The sequence below is a fragment of the Nicotiana sylvestris genome, chromosome 5 (genome assembly GCF_000393655.2).
Source record: "Nicotiana sylvestris chromosome 5, ASM39365v2, whole genome shotgun sequence".
Lineage (NCBI taxonomy): Eukaryota > Viridiplantae > Streptophyta > Magnoliopsida > Solanales > Solanaceae > Nicotiana > Nicotiana sylvestris.
Genome location: NC_091061.1, coordinates 138603589 through 138626065, shown reverse-complemented (window position 1 = coordinate 138626065; position 22477 = coordinate 138603589). Strand labels below are relative to the sequence as shown.

General features: G+C 41.8%; 1 protein-coding gene across 1 annotated transcript; it reads right to left on the bottom strand.

Moving 5' to 3' along the window:
* Nucleotides 1-20860: 20860 nt before the first annotated feature.
* LOC138869373 (uncharacterized) lies at nt 20861-22277 on the bottom strand. The gene is made up of 3 exons (XM_070146986.1): nt 22032-22277; nt 21527-21990; nt 20861-21476 (listed from the first exon to the last, which is right to left on the bottom strand). Exons 1-3 carry the CDS (start codon nt 22275-22277, stop codon nt 20861-20863), a joined length of 1326 nt encoding a protein of 441 aa, XP_070003087.1.
* Nucleotides 22278-22477: the final 200 nt, after the last annotated feature.

Here is a 22477-nt window from a genome sequence, read left to right as displayed (position 1 = left end):
TCGGGATTGGCTTCGGAGCTGCGCTCGGCGAAAAAGGTTTTTGAATAAACTTCTTAGAATCCGGGCCCTTTAATATTGGTGGTGCTCATGGGATCTGGTCGACTCTAGAGTTGTAGGTTTCCACCTTTTTATCATTGACTTCAATTTTGTTTCTCCCAATTCTACCTGTTTTGTCAGCTCCTCGAGCATATTTATGATCTCAGGGTTAGTCCCGAGTCAACTTCATACGGTCTCTCTGTGACCAGTTCGTTTCTATGGATGACTTCCTGGGACGGCTTCGGCTCAACTCTTCTTAGGGTACGACTTTGGTTATGTAGCTGGACTATCGCTACCTATTGAGCCTGTAGCATTTTGAAGATCACCTGCAAGTTGATGCCATTACCTTCATCGTCTTGTGTATTTTGGGCAATCAATTGGACTCCCCCACGGACGTTGTTCTCTCAGTAGGCAACTTCATATTGATGGCCACATGCGAGCTAGCGTCGATCGGGTCCACGGATGGAACTCCGGCTGAGATCGACAGGGGGCATCTCATTGCCGGATGCTATATTGTTGTTCTCGACATGGTGACTGGACTCAGCACCCACGTTTAGAGGGGCTGACTAGGAGTTCGATATTTTAAACGTTGACTTGAAATTAAAGAGACTTCAAAGAACAAGTGTAAAATAGGGTGTGTTATGGAAGTTTGTATCAAATAGCCACTATTATCCTTAGCCCCACGGTGGGCGCTAAACTGTTTACCCTCAAAATCGAATAATAATTAAACTTGTCTTTTATTTTAAGGATATGTAGATTAATTTGATTTTTTTTTGAAAATAGGAAATATTATTTATAACGCATTAAGAGTTGTTACATAAGAGGGTCCTCATCGGACAAAGTTCTAGAGTAGATAGAGGACTACTGGTTGCTAGGCTAGGCTGCTAAACTAGTAGAGGCATGGGAATCCAACAGTGCTAAATTATTTAACACATTAACATTAGTACTTATAGTTCTAGTAGTAGTAGTGCCACTAGAATCCGATAGAACTAGGTACTTTAGTTATTCTGGCATTTGTAAGTAGACAGCTGAGTAGTCGACGTTAGCCTGGATGGATGCCTACTTTGCTAGTTCATGTGCTACTTGATTACCCTCATGGTAGATGTGTTGGATTAGTGGATTCCCCAACTTCATTATCTAGTACCTACATTCAGATATGATATTGTTATGACGATTATAAATATCAGATTCCAGAAGGTCGATGATGTTTGCCGCATCCGTCTTATTTACTAACTGTATCAAATTATTCTCCATTGCTAGTTGCAGGCTATATTTTAAGGTCTGAAGCTCCATAGAAAGAGGGGTAAGGCCAAAAGAAGCTTTACTAAATCCAAGTATCCATTCTCTTTGGGAGTTTCTGAAAATTCCTCCAATACCACCTTTCCTATGTTTATTGAGATAGGAACTATCAGTATTCAATTAGTGAACTTAGTAGGACGAGGGTGCCAACGTATATCTAGGTTATAAGGAACTGGGAGGGCATTAGGAGGATTGATGGCAAAGTGTTTGTATTTTAATGCTCGTGCATAGACAAGATGACTGGAGAGGGGTTTGTTGATCCGGTTGAATACGTTATTGTTTTTGTTGTTCCATAAAAGCCAAAGAGCGAAGGTTAGGAATTCATCCTAGGATAAGGAATGAAGAAGGATAGGGGGAGTTTTCCCTCTTAGGACATTCATCCAGTGCATATTAAGGATGTGTAGAAGGTTTATGTTTAGACCAATATCGTTCCAGAAGTGTGTTGCATGAGTTAAATGGAGGAATATGTGGATGATAGTTTCTTCATTCTATAGACATAGGGTGAAGACAGGGTCAATTGGCATGCCAATATGGTTGAGGTAAGATTTTGTAGGGATTATGTTATGCATGCATTGCCATAGGAAATACTTAATTCTATTGAGGGTATTAAGCTTCCAGATCCAATCAAAAGAGGAGTAATTTGTTACATTGCAATTGGAATGGAAAAGGAAATTGTTGATTTTGTGGAAAATGATCCATCAGAGGTTAAAACCCGAAATGGAGTATCTATTGAGTTATTATTGAGGATTAGGTCCATGGATTGGATAAGGTTACTAACAATTTGAGGTAGTTCAAAAGACATCTGGGAGAGATCCCCGTGGGTGATCTTCCACACTTCACTAACTTTTAGATGTGCGTCTTGGAGAGATAAAGACCCAGTAAGCATACTGTATAGGGATTGATTATTGGGTAGCCAAATTGAGTTCCAAAATTCTATACAAGTGCCATTTCCAATACTCCAAGCAATGCATTTAAAGTAAAGATTACAACCAGTTATGATGTTGCACCAAATGAATCAACAATATTTAGCCTTGGTGTGATTACTATAGCTATTAATGAGAACGCATGCCCATACAAAAGAGGGTTGCATAGATAATCGCCATGCTAAGCTTGCTAAGAGTGATTGATTCTTATGGGATGATTTACGGATTCTAAGGCCTCCTTTATGTTTAGGAGGGTAACAGTATCCCATTTTATATAATGAATTTTTCTAGAGAAAGTGGTAGAGCCCCAGAGAAAATCTCTTTGAATTTTGTGAATGCATTTTTCGATGAGGGGTGATAACTAGGGAATCTAGTCTATTTATGCTCCTTTTTGCTTGAGTTTTGGACTAAAATATGTAAAAATATTTCTCAAAAGCTAACTTATTGTGCTTGTTTGCAGTGTTTGGTCAAAATGAGACAAGGATGTCATAACCAACTCAAAAAGGAGTGAAACCTGCACAAGTTCAAAATCAAGTCAAAGCAGTGCTGCAGCATAAAATCCACCGCGGCCACAGAAGACTCACTGCGACCGCGGTCCTTTTATTGCGGTCTGCGGTGGCAAGGATTCAGAGAGTTGGCATTTTTGGAATTCAAGCTACCGCGGTCCGCGATGATTTTATGCGATCGCGGTACCCCTACTGCGACAACAGTCTTTTTACTACGACCCGCGGAGGAGGAGTTCAGAGAGTCTGGAGTTTAATCAAAAGCTAAATATCACGGTCCGCGGTTGATTTACCGCGGCCGCGGTAGCCTCACCGCTGAAGCAGTCCATTTTCCGCGATCCACGATACCTCCATTAGGGGCATTTTTGTCCGTAAAATTTAGTTGTGTATAAATACTTTCTTTTCAAACTTTTAGGTCATCACATTAGTTGATCATGTGAAACGTCGTATTTGACTATTTTAAGTAATTTTGTAGCTAGTTTAACATTGAATCTTCAAATCTTAGCTTGTAATTATATTTTATGGGTTATTCTTCATCTCAATATCTGATTTCTTCCATTATTATGAGTAGCTAGATCTATTAGCTAGGGTTGTGGCTCAACCCTAGTGTGGGTATTTGATGGGTCTCTTGTTTTAGAGCTTAGATGTTTATGAGTGGTTGATATTTGTGCTGATTTGTGTTTTCTATGTTGAATTAGTAGTTGCAAACACTAATTTGTGCATTTCTGACTTAGGATCTTCTTGAGAAAGAGAGTTTGAGTCTAGGAAAATCAGGCGAACAAGGAATTGGGGTGTATTCAAGAGATTGATAGTCCCAGTAAAATGGTTAAATCTAGAGATAGTAATACCCGACTTAAGCCTATATTGCTTGCACATATTTGACACCCAATTGGTCTTGAGAAAGCCAATTAGGGCAAAGTCACTCAAGATACCGAGAGGTATAGAGTGAGTAGTTTTGTGCATTGGCTATATCGCGATCCCAAACATAACAACTTTGCCTTAGGCTTTAGAACTCATCAAGTATTCACCTAGGGGGAAGTCACTTCCCTAGTGCCTCTTTACCCATTTAGAAAACCCTAAATACATATATACTTAGCTTAATTTCACACATCATTAGTATAAAATTAGATGTAACAAACAAACAAACATGATTGGAAGTGCAATTAAAAGCACTACGCCCTGCTAGTGTAGATAGGAACCCAATTACCAAACATTGTAGCTCCATGTGGATTCGATCCCCAACTTCTCGGGTAAAAGCTGCATCGACCGCTCTTGCCACTCTGTAGTGGTGTAGGGTTGGACCCGATCACTTTTTGACACCGTTGCCGGAGAGCTAAACGGTTTTGGCTATCTATCTAACTAGTTTTGTGTTTTGTTTTTCTTTCCTTCTGTGTTACTAATTTGTGTGTACCATAAATTCAGGTACAAAATGGCGAACAACGATAATCTTGGAAATGCTATTTGGGGGAGGAGGTTGATGACAATATTGATTATGAGGTACCTATAGTGTCTCAAGCTCAAAGGAGAGGCCGCCAGGCCAATGATAATGTTCCAGACCCTCCCCCGCCTCCTCCAAGAGTCGCTCATCGGGTGCTTCCAAATGAAGGATATGCTAGTGCAATTGTCCCACCCCGAATTCGGGAGGGCAATTTTCAAATTACAAATGTGATGCTGACTTTATTGGAGCAGCGAGAGTATTTCATAGGTGCTTCCCATCAGAACACATATAAACATCTCAAGGGTTTTGTGGATATGTGTTGGGGAAGCAAGCAAACAAATGTGTCAGAGGATGCATTGCGGTTGAGATTAATCCCTTTCTCACTTAGAGGTAAAGCTTTAGACTGGCTAGAGAGGCTTTCCAACCATTCTATCACTACATGGGATGGGTTGGCCGATAAGTTCATAGCCAAGTTTTTCTCACCTTGACATATGGCGGCATTGAGGGATGAAATCTTAGCATTCAAACAGGAACCAAATGAGCCCCTTCACAAAATCTAGAATCGATATAGAATTATGGTCAAGTAATTCCCCAACAATGATATGACTAAGGCAATGATTCAATAGACATTTTATCGGGGTATAAACACGACCAATAAGTGTGTCATGAACCAGTTAGCAGGGGGAATTTCATGAAGTTGCCTTATGCTGAGGCTTGTGATATTCTTGATGAGATGACTGCTACTTCTTCAGCTTTGTAGAGTCAAGCTAATGTGTCATAGGTTGACCCCACTGCCATTCACTTACACAAAGAGCTCCATGACCATAGCCAAGCAATAGCAGAGTTGACTACAATAATGAACTAGTTGGCAAAAGCTCTGTTACAACAAGTTCAAGCTCCTAGACAAGTCAATGCTATGGAAAGTGTCAACATGTTGGTCAATAAGAGGCAAGAAAGAGGTCAACAGGGTCAAAGTAGTCCGGATCAATATGACCAAGGTAGTGGTGGTTTCGATCAAGATAAGGGTTATGATGAGCAAAATGAAGAAGTGCAGTATGTGAACAATTATCAAGGACAAAGAGGCAATGCTCCTAACCAACAACAACAATGGAGATCCCATGGAAATTGGGGGAATCAAAACCAACAAGGCAATAGAAACTGGGGGAACAACAATCAAAATTGGGGAAACCAGAACAATCAGGGAAACTGGAGTAGCAACAACAACAATTGGGGAGGAAACAACAACCAAGGGGGTTGGAACAATGGCAATCAAGGGAATAGGGGGGCAAGGCATTCAAAGGCCTCCGATGTATCAACAACCAAATAACCCACCTCCATTTCCTTCCCAAGGTCCTAGCTCATCAAACAATGAGATGGGATTGATCAAGATGATGTTTGAACAAATGATGACGAAGAACGCCGACTCTGATGCCCAATTGGCATCCCACAATACTTCTATTCCGAATTTGGAGGTTCAACTTGGCTAGATTTCACAATCCTTGAATACTCGCCCTAAGGGGGCTCTACCTAGTGATACGGTAGTAAACCCGAAGGGTAGGAACAACACCGGGCATGCAATGGCGGTGATTACTAGAAATGGTCGAGGTGGTGATGTGAATACCTCTAAGCAAAAGGAAATTATGAGTGATGAGATTCAAGTGCAAGATGATGATGTTTCTTTAGTTGATGAGAAAGTGAGGGAAGAGAATGTGAATGCAGAAGTGAGGATTGATGTTCATGATGATGAGGTGGAGACCCAAGATGATGTGAACCCGTCTAGGGAACACGTAATAGACATATAGAAAATGGTAGTGCCCAAGGCTAAGGCTCCCTTGCCAAGGCCTCGTCCACCTTATCCTCAAAGGCTTGCAAAACAAAATAATGAGAACCAATTTAAGAAGTTCATAAAGATGATGAAAAACTTGTCAATCAATGTTCCATTAGTGGAAGCTCTTGAACAAATGCCGGGTTACACCAAATTCATGCAAGACTTGGTGACTAAAAATAGATCCATGGATTGTGAGACCATCAAAATGACTCACCAAGTAAGTACAATTGTGCACTCAATGGCTCCAAAGCTTGAAGATCCCGGTGATTTCACTATTCCATGCACCATTGGGAGTGCAGATTTTGCAAAGGCATTCTGTGACTTGGGAGCAAGCATCAATTTGATGTCTTACTCCATTTTCAAAACTTTGGGCATTGGTCAACCATGAACTACTTCAATAAGGTTACAAGTGGCGGATAGAACAATGAAGAGGCCTTTCCTTGGTATTATTGATGATGTTCTTGTTCGGGTGGACAAGTTCATCTTTCCTGCTGACTTTGTGATCTTGGACTGCAAGGTTGATTTTGAGGTTCCAATCATATTGGGAAGACCTTTCCTTGTAACTGGGAAGGCCTTAGTTGATGTGTAAGCAGGGGAACTCAACTTCCGGGTGGGTGATGAAAAAGTGGTCTTTAATGTTTGCAAGTCAATGAAGCAGCCCAACAGTACTGAAGTGTGTTATTTTGTGGATCTTGTCACGGAAGTGATAGTTGATGATACTAGTGCAATGATAAATATGAAGGACCCTTTAGAAGTAGTGTTGTTGAATCTGGATATCAAAGAGGATGAAGGTCAGGTGGAGTGTGTCAATGTTTTACATGGAATGGGCTCTTACTCTTATGTGCCTCAGAAACTCTCTTTGGATCTTGAGAATAGAAAAACTCCACCAACAAAGCCCTCAATCGAGGAGCCTCCTGTGTTGGAGTTGAAGTCGTTGCCTCCACACCTCAGGTATGAATTCCTAGGCCCTAATTCAACTTTGTCAGTTATTCTTTCCTCTTGTCTTACTAACATGCAGGTAGATGCCACATTAGCGGTGCTTCAAAAATGGAAGAAGGCAATTGGATGGACTCTAGCTGATATTCGGGGAATAAGCCCCACCTTTTGCATGCACAAGATTATTCTTAAAGATGATGCCAAGCCCTCCATAGAACATCAAAGGAGGTTTAATAAAGCTATGCAAGAGGTTGTCAAAAGGAAGTGATCAAGTGGTTGGATGCAGAGATTGTGTACCCCATCTCGGATAGCTCTTGGACTTCGCCGGTGCAATGTGTGCCGAAGAAGGGTGGTATGACCGTGGTTACCAATATGCAAAATGAGTTAATTCCCACAAGGACTGTCATCGGATAGAGGGTATGCATGGACTACCGCAAGCTGAATAAAGTGACCCGCAAGGATCACTGTCCATTGCCTTTTTTTGACCAGATGCTAGATAGACTTGTTGGGCATGCCTTCTACTGTTTCTTGGATGGGTACTCTGGGTACAACCAGATTTTGATTGCTCCGGAAGATCAGGAGAAAACAACATTCACTTGTTTGTATGGCACCTTTGCCTTTTCTAGGATGCCATTTGGTTTATGTAATGCACCGGCTAAATTTCGGCGATGTATGATGGCCATATTTACCCACATAGTGGGGGACATCTCGGAGGTGTTCATGGACGACTTCTGTGTTGTGGGTGACTCGTTTGATGAATGTTTGAAAATTCTTGACAGAGTTTGGCCCGGTGTGAAGAGACTAATCTTGTGCTTAACTGGGAATTATGCCATTTTATGGTCGAGGAGGGCATTAGCTTGGCCATAAGATTTCAAAGCATGGTATAGAGGTGGACAAGGCTAAAATTGAAGTTATCTGAAAGCTTCCTCCTCCTACATCAATCAAGGGGGTTAGAAGTTTTCTTGGGCATGCGGGGTTCTACCGAAGATTCATCAAAGGCTTTTCTAAGGTAGTGAATCCCTTGTGAAAGTTGTTGGAAAAGGATGCTAAGTTCATGTTCAATGAGGAATGTATGAAAGCTTTTGAACTCCTCAAGTTCAAATTGACAACCACTCCTATTATTACCGCACCCAATTGGAGCTTACCTTTTGAGCTCATGTGTGATGCAAGTGATGTCGCGGTTGGAGCTGTCTTGGGTCAAAGAGTCATCAAGTTTTTCACCCGGTGTATTATGCAAGCAAGACAATGAATAATGCTCAAGTGAATTACATGATGACGGAAAAAGAGTTTTTGTCTATTGTGTTCGCAATGGATAAGTTTAGGCCTTATATCATGGGGACCAAGGTGATAGTTCATACCTACCATGCCGCACTCCGCTACTTGATGACGAAGAAGGATTCCAAAGCTCAGTTGATGAGATGGGTCTTATTGCTTCAAGAGTTTGATTTGGAGATTGTGGACCATAATGGGTGTGAAAACCAAGTAGCGGACCACTTGTCCCGCTTGGAGGAGGAGGGGAGGCCCCATGATGGCCTCGAGATTAATGATTCATTTCTCGATGAGCAACTCCTCTCTGTATCTATGAGTAGCATGCCTTGGTTCGCGGATGTTGCCAACTTCCTTATGACTGTTATTGTACTGTGTGAGCTCTCTTTTAACCAAAGGAAGAAGCTTAAACGGGATAGTTTGGACAACTATTGGGATGAGACTTACTTGTTCAAGATTTGCACTGACGATGTGATCCTAAGATGTGTCCCAGAGGAGGAGAAATTGAGTAGAGGCTTGTCATTCCTCTCCTTATGGTGGTCATCATTGTGGGGCGGGGACAACTTCAAAGGTTCTTAGTTGTGGTTTTTACTGGCCGACATTGTACAAGGATGCGGGTGATCTTGTGAAGAGATGTGATGAGTGCTAGAGAGCTGGCAGAATTTCAAAGAAGGATGAGATGCCTCTCACCACCATTCTTGAGGTTTACATATTTAATGTGTGGGGCATTGATTTCATGGGCCTGTTTGTAAGCTATTGTGGAAACACGTACATTCTTTTGGCCATTGATTATGTTTCAAAGTGGGTTGAAGTCGTGGCTTTACCCAAAAACGAGGCCCGTAGTGTTGTGGCTTTTCTCAAGAAGAGTATCTTTACTCGATTTGGCACTCCTAGAGCAATCATTAGTGATGGAGAGTCTCATTTTTGCAATAAGGCATTTGACACTTTGCTTGCAAAGTATGGTGTCAATCACAAAGTTTCTACCCCTTACCATCCTCAAACTAGTGGGTAAGTTGAAGTCTCCAACCGAGAGATCAAGAGTATATTTTCAAAGACGGTCAATGCAAATAGGACCGATTGGTCAAAGAAATTGGATGATGCTCTTTGGGCTTATAGGACTGCTTACAAGACTCTGATTGGTATGTTTCCGTACCGGTTGGTGTTTGAGAAAGCTTGCCATCAACCGGTTGAGTTAGAGCACCAGGCCATGTGGGCTTTGAGTAAGTTAAATCTTGAATGGGATGGCAGTAAATCTTCGGGTGGAGCATCTTAATGAGCTTGATGAGTTTCGGCTCCATGCCTATTCCAGCTCGTCCTTGATAAGGACAAGAAGAAGTACTTACATGACAAATATGCTTGTGGCAATGAGTTCAAAGTAGGTGATTTGGTTCTCTTGTTTAATTCTCGGTTATGACTGTTTCTAGGAAAGCTTAAATCAAAATGGAGTGGACCTTTTGAGGTGGTGCTTGTGACTCCATTTGGTGCTCTTGATTTGAAAAAAAAAATGGTGAGATCTTCAGGGTTAATGGGCACATAGTCAAGAACTATCTTGGAAAGTTTGATGACAACCATGTGGTGTCCATGATCCATCTCAAGTGATTGATGGTAACCTGCGTCGTGTCGCGACGTTAAATCAGGCGCTTCTTGGGAGGCAACCCATGTGTTTTTCTTCTTGTTTTTATTTGATTTTCTCTTAGCATAGGATTTGTTTTTGGAATAACTAGTTGTGAGATGTGTATAAGGATGTTTGAGGCAGTGCAGGACTAAGCTGACAAAAATGTGTCACTCTCTAAACTTTGGACTGCGGCCGCACTCCATTTTTTGCGTTCCATGGTGGATTTTAGCGGCGGCGGAAATTGTTCGCGGTCAGCGGTGCTAAATGTGCAAAAGTGATAGTCCTCTGAAGTTTGAAGCGCAGCCGTAATGCATTTTTTGTGGTCCGCAGTGCCTTACCGCAGCCGCGGTACATTCTCTATGGTTCGCGGTAAAGTCCATGCTAGTGCCCTTCTGAGTTTCATAACCGCGGTCCGCGGTGGGAAGCAGCGTGGGTCCCAGGTCTTTTTTTATAAATAGACCCACATGCCCCCTTTTACACTTTTCACCCATTTTCACTCTAAAGAGACACAAAACACTGTTCATCAAAACCCTAGTTTGCACGAATTCAAGAACTGATTTTCAATCATCTACATTGCACATCTGGTAACTTCAATCACTCATGATCTTTAATTTTGTTGTTATCTTTTTTCAAAATTGATAGGTTTAGTTCTTTCCTTTCTCTTCTTCATCTATTTTTTAATAAATTAGTTGTTGGAGCCCGTAATGTTAATCAGATTAGGGATAATTTAGTTCTAAAGTGTTACTAACTACCTAGGGGAGTTATTTGTGTTTGTACTTGTACTAAAATGCATAAAACCTAGAAACCCTAGGTCAGTGTTGCTTCGTTTTGCCTACCGCAAACGTGGTTTATTTTTCGCGGTTCGCGGTGCCTTACTGCGGTCGCGCCTTTTTTTTCGCGGTCTGTGGTGCCATTTAATCAGAGAGTGGGTAGTCTGAATCCCGTCTCTCCGCAGTTTGCGATTGATTTTTCACGGTTCGCAATGCACTTACCGCGGCCGCGCTCCATTTTTCGCGGTCCGTGGTGCACTTTAGTCAGAGAGGGGGTAGTCTGAGTCCCATCCCTCCGTGGTCTGCAGTGGACCTTTTGCAGTCCACGGTGCAGCCTTCGCGGCCGCATTGCATTTTTCGCAAACCGCGATCTGCAGTTCCGCTTTACACTGTCAATTGTATCCACTCATACTCTTCAATGTTTCTTCTTATATTAAGACTAACAAACATTAACTGAATTCTCCTTGCAGACAATGGTTAAATCAAGAGGAGCTGGTGACAAACAGAAAGGAAGAGGGGAGTCCTCCCGGGATAGGGGACGAGGAATGATAAAATTGACCCCACAGGTTCGGAAAGCAATTGGGGATACCAGAAAGCAAATCAAAGCCGCAGATAGAGCTACTTCCCATTCTGAGGGAAGTGAGTATTTGCCCTTCCGGGAGGCATCTGAGTCAGTGCCGGAGTATGTACCTGATTTCCCGGAGAGGTTTTATTTGAGAGTGATACGCTCAAATTACACTTTAATAAATAGTGTAAGGCGGTCGGTGTCAAATATAATATCCCAATAAGGTTGGGGTCGAATCCCACAGGGAATAAGTGTGAAAAGGTTACTCAAATAGTGTGTTACTTTACTGATGTTGTAATTCTATTCAATTAATAGTAACAAGAGTATGAAATGATTTTGGTTTGAAGTAATAGATAATTGTAGAATTGAGAATGTAAATAATTTAATTGAAGAAACCAAGGTTGTGTCCCCTTTTATGAAGTGTAATGCTATTGGTGTTAGTATGATATATTTCTAATGGAAGGTCCTTTTGATATGCAAATGATGTCTAAATGACTACCCAATATTTTCCAATGGTTGGACAGTATTTCCTCTTTATAATTTTTCCAAATATAAAAGAGTTGCAATTAAGAACAATCAATATATGCCAAATAAAACCCACTTATTCCTAAGCGATTCTATTAAATAAGGTTTAAAGCCTTGAGTCTTTGATATTTACTTCTACCAAATTCTAACCCATTTTCCCAAGCAAAGCAAGAATTTAATGGCACTTGTTAATGTTTGCAACCACCAACAATAAATGAAGAATGAGAAGTAAATAAATATCAACCAACCATTATATATATATTCAATGTTAAACACCCATTAACATAACACCCATTTACGGTCCACAACCTTAGTATTTAAAGTAAGCTACACATGCTAAAATACAAAAGGAAGAGAATATTTAATGTCATAAAGCTTACAAAGTGAAAAATTCTTGACCCAAAAGCTTCCAAAAGAGAGGAATATTAAAGCCTTGTATTGTAGTCTCCAAGTCAGACAAGATGAGCCAACAAAATCACAATAAATCTATTTATAGAGGGCCAAAAGTCAAGACAGAAATAGATAAAAATGCCCTTTCAGGTCAAATATGCGACCACATTTCTATCGCATAACAGATATGCGGTCCGCATTCTCTTCACGCCCGTCGCACTTCAGAACCCTAGTTTTCAGGCCTTCGTCGCATTGTGAATTTGCGGTCTGCATTCCAGATATGCGATCGCATTCTGCGTCGCATTTTCCACAATCAACATTTCTCTCCCTTAGTTTGCGGTCCATTATGCGGTCCGCAAACCTGTTATTCGATCGCATTCTGGACCGCATTTCTTGCATTGGATTTTGGCCAACATTCTGTTTTGGTTTGCAATCCTTTGCACATTATGTGGCTCACATGTAGGATTTGCGATTGCATCTTTCACTGCATTTCCACATTTGTGCTGCATTTTGCTCTTTTCTTGTCTTTTTGTGGCTTTTTGCTTTCATTTCCATGCTCTTGGGTCTTTAAACCTCATGTACTGCAAAAAACACTGAAATTACATAAGTAGAGGAGATAATTGCATTCAAAACAAGCTAAAATCTAAGAAATTTGTATTGAATTGTGTCGAAATTCTCCGGCACATCAACACCCCCAACTTAAACTCTTGCATGTACTCAAGCAACTAAAACAACATTATCCTACTCTAGACTCCATCTACAAGACATGAAAAAATAGTGACCATGGATGGTGTTTGTTGTTAGTACTTCAAGCATGCATCTTCGATTGTTTTACCCTTCCTGAACCATCAATATATACAAGGAAAACTAATAAACTTGTGAACTTTGAGCCTTAGACAATGTAACAAAATGCTACCCTCAGTTGAGTGCACTTGCATTTGACTCAAAAACTCAACTTTTGTTCAACCTCACAGTTCATGTGCCCTCACTAGAAAGAAAGTCCCAAAATCACAATATTTACAATGACAACAAGAAGGGACGAATTCATAAATAAACTCACTCTCAAAAAGAGTTTCAAGTGTTGCAACACACCATACCATAGGCTTGCCCTTATTTTAATTCGCCGCTTAATTCTAAGAACGCTCGGTTGGAGATCCCATAAAGACTTTTTAAGCTTGTAATGTAGGTTTAGGGAAGGGTCGGATAAGCATTTAGGTACAAGTGACTACACCCTCCTTGAACACTAATCACATTTTCTTTCTGTTGCTCTTTGCTTCTTTTCTAACCATATAGCCTTCATTAGCTTCAACTTTTCCACCATTTAGTCGCCTCAACTACCTCTTATACCCACAACTCTTATATTTTTTTTCTTTCTCTTTTTTTTATATAATGCTTTTGGAGCATGAGTAGTTTCACATTTTGAGGTTCACTTTCCTACGCTCATTGTACAATCTTGCCAATTTCCGACTTTACACCACACCCCCAACTTAGGCTTTTAGCCTCATTCTCAATGCTCAAGGAAGGACGGGTTCAAAAGAGGGAATTATTTCACAAAAAGGGAAAGGTTTGTAATGAGGTATCCAAAGAAAAGGTTCAAGGCTCAAATGGGGTGACTACTGATACTATCTGTACAATAAGTGGCTTGAAAGACTAACTGGTTTTCCAAAAATCACAAAGACTGCCTAAGGTCATTTCTCCAACCAAATGTAATTATTATAAGCATCGAAAAAACAACCGGGCAAGTTCTAGATGGCAGAAGCAAACACAAGAATTGTTTACACAAAGAACTCACACACATGGCACACAAACTGTTTGGCTCACATAGTTTGAAGCCCTCGAGTCAACACTTGGAAACTCAAAGCTTTCATCATATATACATGTATAACTCTAGGTAGACAAAGAGTCACAGAGCAAGCCTCAAGTTCACAAAGTTGATATCTCTTCTTTTTTTTTATATGGAAGGGTATAGGCTATATACAGATACACATGCTTGAGACTAGACAATTACACCAAACCGGTCAACATGTTTCATTCTACTGTCCTGGTTCTACTATTACACCCTTGGAAAAGAACCTGGTAAAGAAAAACCAAGGGGAATTCATTGCAAATTACTAAAGATGGACGACTATCTACTTGCTTTTGTTGTTTAGTTGTGTTTTTTTTATATATGCACAAGAATAACATAACTTATGTACGGAGATCACAAAACACTAATATATACACAATCACGAACTACACAACATAACTTAAAGCATAAACACAAAACACTGATATATACATAATCACAAAATATACATGAGTACATAAGTTTGTTTGTAACACAAAAGTATATACAAGGCTACCACCCCCAACTAAAAAGCATGCATTGTCCCCAATGCATAAGAACATTGAGTAGAGTTGAAGGGGCTCCTTGAGGCGCACTAAGCGCTATGGGAGTCGACAGACGGCTTAATAATGGTAGGATCACCCTCTAATGCTGAAGCAGGTACCGATGAGATCTCGGCCTGAGGAGTGACCTCCAATGATGGAGGTGGGATCTCTGGTTGGTCCAGTACTAGAGTTGGGGCCTATGAGATACTACCCTCGCCGGCTGATGGCTGAGTGGCCGATGGATCTGCAGGGGCGGCCAAATCTGCTAGTGAATGTTCTATCGCCATCTGAATGTTTGCTTGCTCGTCATTCTCAACTGTAGGAGCAGCAGTCTACTTGCCCTTCTCCTGAGGGCCATCATCATCCGTGGACCATGAATCCTCCTCCTCCTCTCCCTCATCTGCCTCCTTACCCTCGGACTTAGCAGATCGTCTAGAAACCTCCTCATCAGGAATATCAATACGTATAGGAGGAGCTGGAGGCTAGGAAGTCCCGGCAGTCTGAGATGCAACGTCTGCCATCAGAGTAGTGAAATGAAGACCCAAATCTGGCGTTGCTGTGTCTGCACCCTGCTCACCTTCCTTGGGCAAGAGGGATGATATATCGAACTCCAAAGTCTGCATCTTGTGGAGCTCGGTCTTCATTGTGGCAACCTCCTCCCGGAGCCTAGGCAGGTCACCAACCTCACCTCTCTCTATCTTCTCAACCCTCAACTCGAGTTGTTGCAGGCGATCCTCATAATTTGTTTGTTGTTGTTGGAGTGCTGTCACTGAGGACTATATCGGAGTCAAGGACTGTTTGATGAGGTTCGGTAAGGTCTTCAAAAGCTGGTCTACCTTAGCATTGGCATGCTAAGCAATGAGACCAAGCCTCGAGACAACTGGCAGTGCAGCAGAAGGCTGAGCAATGGTGGACTGAGAGGCGGGCTATGCAATGGAAATAGATGCAACCGGAGTCTGAGGGGACATATGAGTCTGGGACTCTGAGGGCTCTACATCAACTGGAATCAGAGGCTGAACCTCTGGGGGAGTGACAGCATCACTAATGCGCGTGATGTCGATATCCTTTAGCACCTTCCTTGTCTTATCAGAATGGGACATGAGTGGGACATTCACAGCCTTGCAGAGGGCTGTGATCAAATAGAGGAATGGCAATGAAGTGGCAGTCTGCCTTGCTCGGATCCCTAACTCTTGGAAGATAAGGGCACCCATATCAATTTTGATCCTTGTTATAATGCAGGCAATGAGAAGAGCCTTCTTAATGTTGATGTCAGTTTCATTTGTGGACGGTATCAGTCGAGAAGTGATGAAACTAAGCCAAAATCGACCCTCTCATGTGAGATCCTCTTTGAATATTTTGTGCACAAGGCTGATCCACGCAGGGGTACCCTTTGCTATCACAGATGCTATCCAACTCCGCTCATTCTCCCGATTTACCCATTTGGCTTGGTAATCAACTGTTCCCAGGCTCTATTCAGGGATGTAGTTAATTAATAGTCTTAGCGCTACAGCTCACGTCTTTCCCCAAACTAGTACATTATCACAGAATACCTTGTTGCGCTTGTGGTGAGCAGTCCTGGAAGCTCTGTATGAGCCATAAAACTCACAGACAAGAGTTTCATTGTAGTCGTCCGACAGCTCAGTGAAACACTCCCATTTTCTATCTTTTATGTTCTCCCAAATGTGGGGGTGCTGCTCTTTAAGTCCGTTCATGCTCACTTGCTTCTCGGCATGGATTTTTCTCTTTGTCAACCCTTCCCTATAGAGTTCCCTAGAACCATCGATTGCAAAGCGAAGTTGGTAGTCATCTCCCCTCGTTCTTCTTGCCTCTACCTATAGGTCTACTATAGGTAAGGTCTCCTCCTCATCGGACTGGGAAAGACGTGGAACATTAGGGTCCATGCTAGGTCGTTTTGCTTGTGACGCTTGACGAATGGTGGAGTCCCTTTTCAGTGCAGAGGATGCATGTTTCTTGGGAGCCATATCTGCACGAAAGTGAAAGGTGAGAGACATTATAAGCAACAGTGAAAAAAGAACAGAAAAACAATGAAAAACAAAGAAGAAGTTAAGAATGCGACAAGTATGTGGTCGCATAACCACTATGCGAACCGCAAACTTGTCGCAAACTTTTAGCTCTTGAAATTATACAAGTGTGTGATGGGTTATGCAATCGCATAACCATTATGCAGACATCATAACTATCGCAAACCTGATTCCACGGAAAACCAAAGCCTGAAATGCGATCGCAAATTCCACCGCTAAGTAGGAAATGCGATCGCAAAATGGTCGCAAAAATCATGCTGAGAAACTGGGTGCACTGTCTCAGTATGCGGTGAGTTTGCGGTCCGCATATCAACTATGCAATCGCAAACTCGCTGCATTTTAGAATCTTTCTCAGTCAATCTAGGTTTCAGATATGCGGCAATAATGCGGACCGCATTTTGATTTTGCGAGCCGCAAAGTTCATAGTCCCAAACGATTAAACTAACCCTCAGAATGGCGGTCCTAATTCGTACTACCCAGTACCCTAAACACATTTTCTACCCAAGAACTACCGCGATATGGGAACACAACTACTAAAAACAACACAATCAAAAATAAAGAAAGAACATAAAAAAAAACACAGGAGAGACAAACGTGAAATTTAAAATGGAAAATTAGGGCAAGGACACATACCAGTGAAGATGAGTACGCACACTATGGAGATTATGAATTAGTTTTCGTCCTGTGTAAGATTTCACTAGCCGTTTTTTGCCCCTTTTTCGGTCTTTGTTTGCCCCTCTTTTCTTTTCGTTCCCTTTTTTTTGTTTTCTTCTATTAGAAAAATTTTCTTGTTTTGTTTTGTTTTGAGTGTGTGAGAGATGAAAGGATGCGACGACGTACCGACCATTTTGCAGTGACTTACCCAACGCATAACACACTATGCGAACCACATAAGTGTTATGCGGTGTGTTCAAGTGACTTGCTGAAGGGCAAAGAATGCGGTGCACAATGCGATCGCATAGTGAAGATGCGGTCCGCTAAGTGTACCAATTCGTCGCATTTTGTTCCTCAACTTTAGCCAACACACTGTGTTGGTTTGCGACCAAAATGTTGTCCGCATAGCGAACATGTGACCGCATATTTGCAGCAAACTTCACACGGTGATTTTTCTTCCCTTTCTTATGAATTCCTACCCAGTGTTATGATCTTTTGAATCCCCTACACTCTATAACACACTATAAATTGCTTAAGTAAATCTATCTATCGAAAATTAAAAATTTAAAAAACAAAAAGTGTGTTACCACATATGGGTTGCCTCCCATAAAACGCTTGATTTAACGTCACGACACGACAAAGTTGGCGTTTCTTATCACTCATTTGTCGGTCATGGACCATCTTGGAGATCCAACTGCTCCTCTAAATATTTTTCTTCATCTGTGCCCAAGTAGTACTTGATTCGTTGGCCATTGACTTTGAATGTCCGCAACCCATCATCTGATGCTAGTTCCATAGCTCCAAAAGGAGAGACATTTACCACTTTGAACCGACCAGACCATTTTGCTTTGAGCTTGCCCGAAAACAATTTGAGTCTTAAGTTAAAGAGAAAAACGAAGTCACCCAACTTGAACTCCCTCTTCAAGATCTTTTTGTCGTGGACAAACTTCATCCTTTCTTTATACACAGTTGCACTGTCATATGCATGGAAATAGAATTCCTCCATTTCGTTGAGTTGTGTTAACCTCAAATTCACAGCTTCAGCCTAATCCAAATTCAACCTCTTCAGAGCCCACATGGCCTTGTACTCCAGTTCCATGGGTAGATGACAAGCTTTTCCGAAGACTAACCGATAAGGAGAAGTACCAATAGGAGTCTTGTATGTTGTGCGGTACGCCCACAATGCGCCATCTAGCTTCCTTGACCAGTCAGTCCTATTTGCATTAACAGTCTTTACTAGAATGCTCTTGATCTCCCGGTTGAAAACCTCAACTTGACCACTAGATTGGGGATGATAAGGTGTGGCCACCTTGTGCTTGACACCATACTTGTCTAGAAGTCCTGTGAAAGCCTTGTTACAAAAATAAGACCCACCATCACTAAGAATGGCCCTAGGAGTGCCAAACTGAGTGAATATGTTTTTCTTCAAGAATGCGGTCACACTTCTTGCCTCGTTGTTTTGTAAGGCAATTGCTTCCACCCATTTGGACAAATAGTCCACAACTACCAAGATATATTTCATCCCATAAGAGCTCACAAAGGGACCCATGAAATCAATTCCCCAAACGTCGAAGATTTCTATCTCCATTACAAAGTGCATCGGCATTTCATGCCTCTTGGAGATTGATCCTTGCCTTTGACATTGGTCACGAGCCTTGACTATTTGATTGGTATCATGATAGATTGACGGCCAATAGTAACCACATTCAAGCACCTTAGCCGCCATTCGATTTCCTCTGTGATAACCCCCAACCGATGAGTCATGGCATGCCTTTAGAATTGGCATAATTTCTTCTTCTGGAACGCACCTTCCAATAATATTGTCAGCGCAAACATGGAACAGGAATGGTTCCTCCCAATAGTATTGTCAGCATTCTCTCAAAAACTTCTTCTTTTGATAGGATTCCAATCCATCCGGAATAAGGTCACTAACCAAATAGTTAGCAATATCGGCATACCAAGGAGCAAAAGTGCTAGATAGTGTCAAGATACGTTCATCCGGGAATGCATCGTTGAGTTCAAGATCTCCCTTTGGTCTCCCTACCTCTTCAAGCCTTGATAAATGATCCTCCACTTGATTTTGACTTCCCTTGCAATCCTTGACCTCAAAGTCAAATTCTTGCAACAACAAGACCCATCGAATCAACCGAGGCTTTGCATCCTTGTTTTCCATGAGATAGCGAAGAGCAACATGATCTGTGTACACTATCACCTTGGATCCCAACAAATAAGCCCGGAACTTCTCAAAGGCATCGACAACGGCAAGAAGTGTTTGCTCAGTTACAGTGTTATTCATTTGCGCCCCATTGAGTGTCTTGCTTGCATAATAGACCGGGTGGAGAACCTTGTTGTGATGTTGGCCAAGCATTTCCCCAATAGCTACACCACTAGCGTCACACATGAGCTCGAAAGGAAGAGACCAATCGGGTGTGACAATAATAGGTGCCGTGGTGAGCCTTTGCTTCAATTCCTCAAAGGCTTTGAGGCATTTCTCATCAAAAACAAATTTGGCATCTTTCTCAAGGAGTTTGCACATAGGATTTGCAATCTTGGAAAAATCCTTGATGAAACGTCTATAGAATAATCTCGATCTTTGCCCGGTCAACCTCTATGCCATGTTTTGAAATTTTATGCCCCAACACAATGCCTTCATCCATCATGAAGTGATATTTCGCCCAATTGAGCACAAGGTTGGTCTCTTCATATCTCTTAAGCACTTGTCTAATATTGTTAAGACAATGCTCAAAAGAATCACCTACCACCGAGAAGTTGTCCATGAAGACTTCTAGAAAATCCTCTACCATGTCGGAGAAAATGGACATCATGCATCTTTGAAATGTAGCCGGAGCATTGCACAAACCGAATGGCATCCGGCTAAATGCAAACATTCCGTAAGGGCAAGTGAACGTCATTTTCTCTTGATCCTCCAAGGCTATGTTGATTTGGTTGTAACCGGAATATCCATCAAGGAAGCAATAGAACGACCTTCCCGCTAGCCGATGAAGCATTTGATCAATAAAAGGCATAGGAAAATGGTCTTTGCATGTGGCACTATTGAGCTTCCTATAATCCATACACACCCTCCAATTGGTCACCGTTCTTATTGGGATGAGCTCATTTTTCTCATTTTTGATTATGGTCATGCCTCCCTTTTTCAACACACATTGCATCGGGCTTACCCAAGAACTATCGGCAATAGGCTAGAATACCCTGGCATCCAACCATTTAATGATTTCTTTCATTACCACCTCTTGCATTGACGGGTTCAACCGTCGTTGATGTTCCACACTTGGTTTTGTTTCACTTTCCAATTGGATTTTATGCTCGCAAATTCCGGCAGGAATCCCACGGATGTCCGCAATTGTCCATCCAATGGCTTGCCATGCTCCTTCAAGACATCCAACAATTGTTCTACCTACACATCATTCAACAAAGAAGAAACAATTACCGGTAAAGTATCATTTGAGCCAAGAAATTTATACCTCAAGTCTGGTGGAAGTGGTTTGAACTCTAGTTGTGGAGGTTCGATAATAGAAGGCTTTGCGGGTGGAGTGGCTCTATTCTCCAAGTCGAGAGAGATCTTTGCCGGAGCATAAGTGTAGGACCCAAGCCACTCCAATGCATTTACCGATTCCATGTACCCCTCCATATCTTCACCATCAAAGTTCACCAAAATAGCCGCCAATGCCTCGCCGAGGCATTATTCTTCCATTTTCATTTCAACTGCATCTTCTACGTCATCAACCACATCAATCACCGAAATGCTTTCATACTCATGCAGTAGTTTCATACCCTTGCTTGCTTGGAATGTAACCTCTTCATCATTCACACAAAATTTGATCTCATTCCATTCCGAATCCATTAGTGCTCTTCCAGTGGAAAGGAATGGTCTCCCCAAGATGATAGGGATCTCTTTGTCAACCGCACAATCAAGGATTACGAAGTCGGCGGGTAAATGAAAATTTCCCACCTTCACAAGTACATCATTAACAATTCCCACCGGTCGTTTGATGGAATGATCGGCCATTTGCAATCTCATACTCGTGGGCCTTGGCATACCTAATCCCGCTTTCTTGTAAATGGCAAGAGGCATCAAGTTGATGCTAGCTCCATTATCACAAAGGGCTCTTGCAAAATCATGTGCCCCAATAGTACAAGGAATGGTGAAAGCTCCCGGGTCTTCTTTCTTTTGAACGGTGGATGTTGCAATGATGGAACTAACCCGATGAGTCACATTCACCACTTCATTTTTGGTGGTTTCTTCTTGGTGATCAAATCTTTCAAATACTTTGCAAAACCTGGTATCTCTTAAAATGCTTCCACAAATGGAATATTCACCAATAATTGCTTGAGAATGTCGTAAAACTTTTCGAGTTTGCTATCATTAACCTTCCTAGCAAGTCTTTGAGGGAATGTCGGAGGAGTTCTAGGAATAGGTGGAAGAGTTTTTGGTGTCTCTTTTACCTTTTCCTTTACCTCTTCCTGGTTCTCTTTTTGCACTTGCACATCTTCCGGAATCTTCTCAATTTCGATAACACTTGGCTCTTCAATCTCAACCCTTTTCTCGAACTCTTCTACCTCAACCACTTGTTCACCCTCTCCTTGTAGTACCTTCCCACTCCTAGTAGTAATTGCCATGACATGAGAAGTTGGGCCACTCCCACTACCCTTTGGTTTCGCAATTGTGTCACTATGGAGTGTTCCCTTTTGCTTTGGATTTTGTTCCCTAGAGAGGTCTCTCATTTGCATCTCCAATTTTTGAATGGATGTTGTACGAGAGCCAACAAGCTCGGTCATGTTCCTCATAAAAGTGTCGGATTTTTCTTGATTCTGCAATACCCGTTCAAGCATACTTTCCAACTTATACTCACTTGAGGAACATTGATTTGAATATTGACCCTTTGGGGGAACATAAGGGTTTGAACTCCGGTTTGAGAAGTTGTTGTTGTTGTTCCAATATCCTTGGTTTGAGCCACCTTGGTCATTTCGCCATTGTTGGTGGCCTTGCCCTTGGGGGTTTGGCCTCCATTGATTTTGTTGTCCTTAACCTTGATATTGTTGCCTTTGATAGCCTTCTTGAGAGTTGTTGACATAATTTGCTTCCTCAAAATCCTCATTTGATATGGGTTGCACATCCTCAACCATATTTACCTTCTTCGTTTAACATTTGCAGCAAGCACTGCAATCACTTGATCTCTCTCTTGATTTTCCTTGATCATGTTGCTCAAGGAAGGATAACCATATGTAATTCCACCTGTGGTATCCTCGGAATTCCATGCTTGATTATGGTTTGCCATTTTGTCAAGTATTTGTGTCA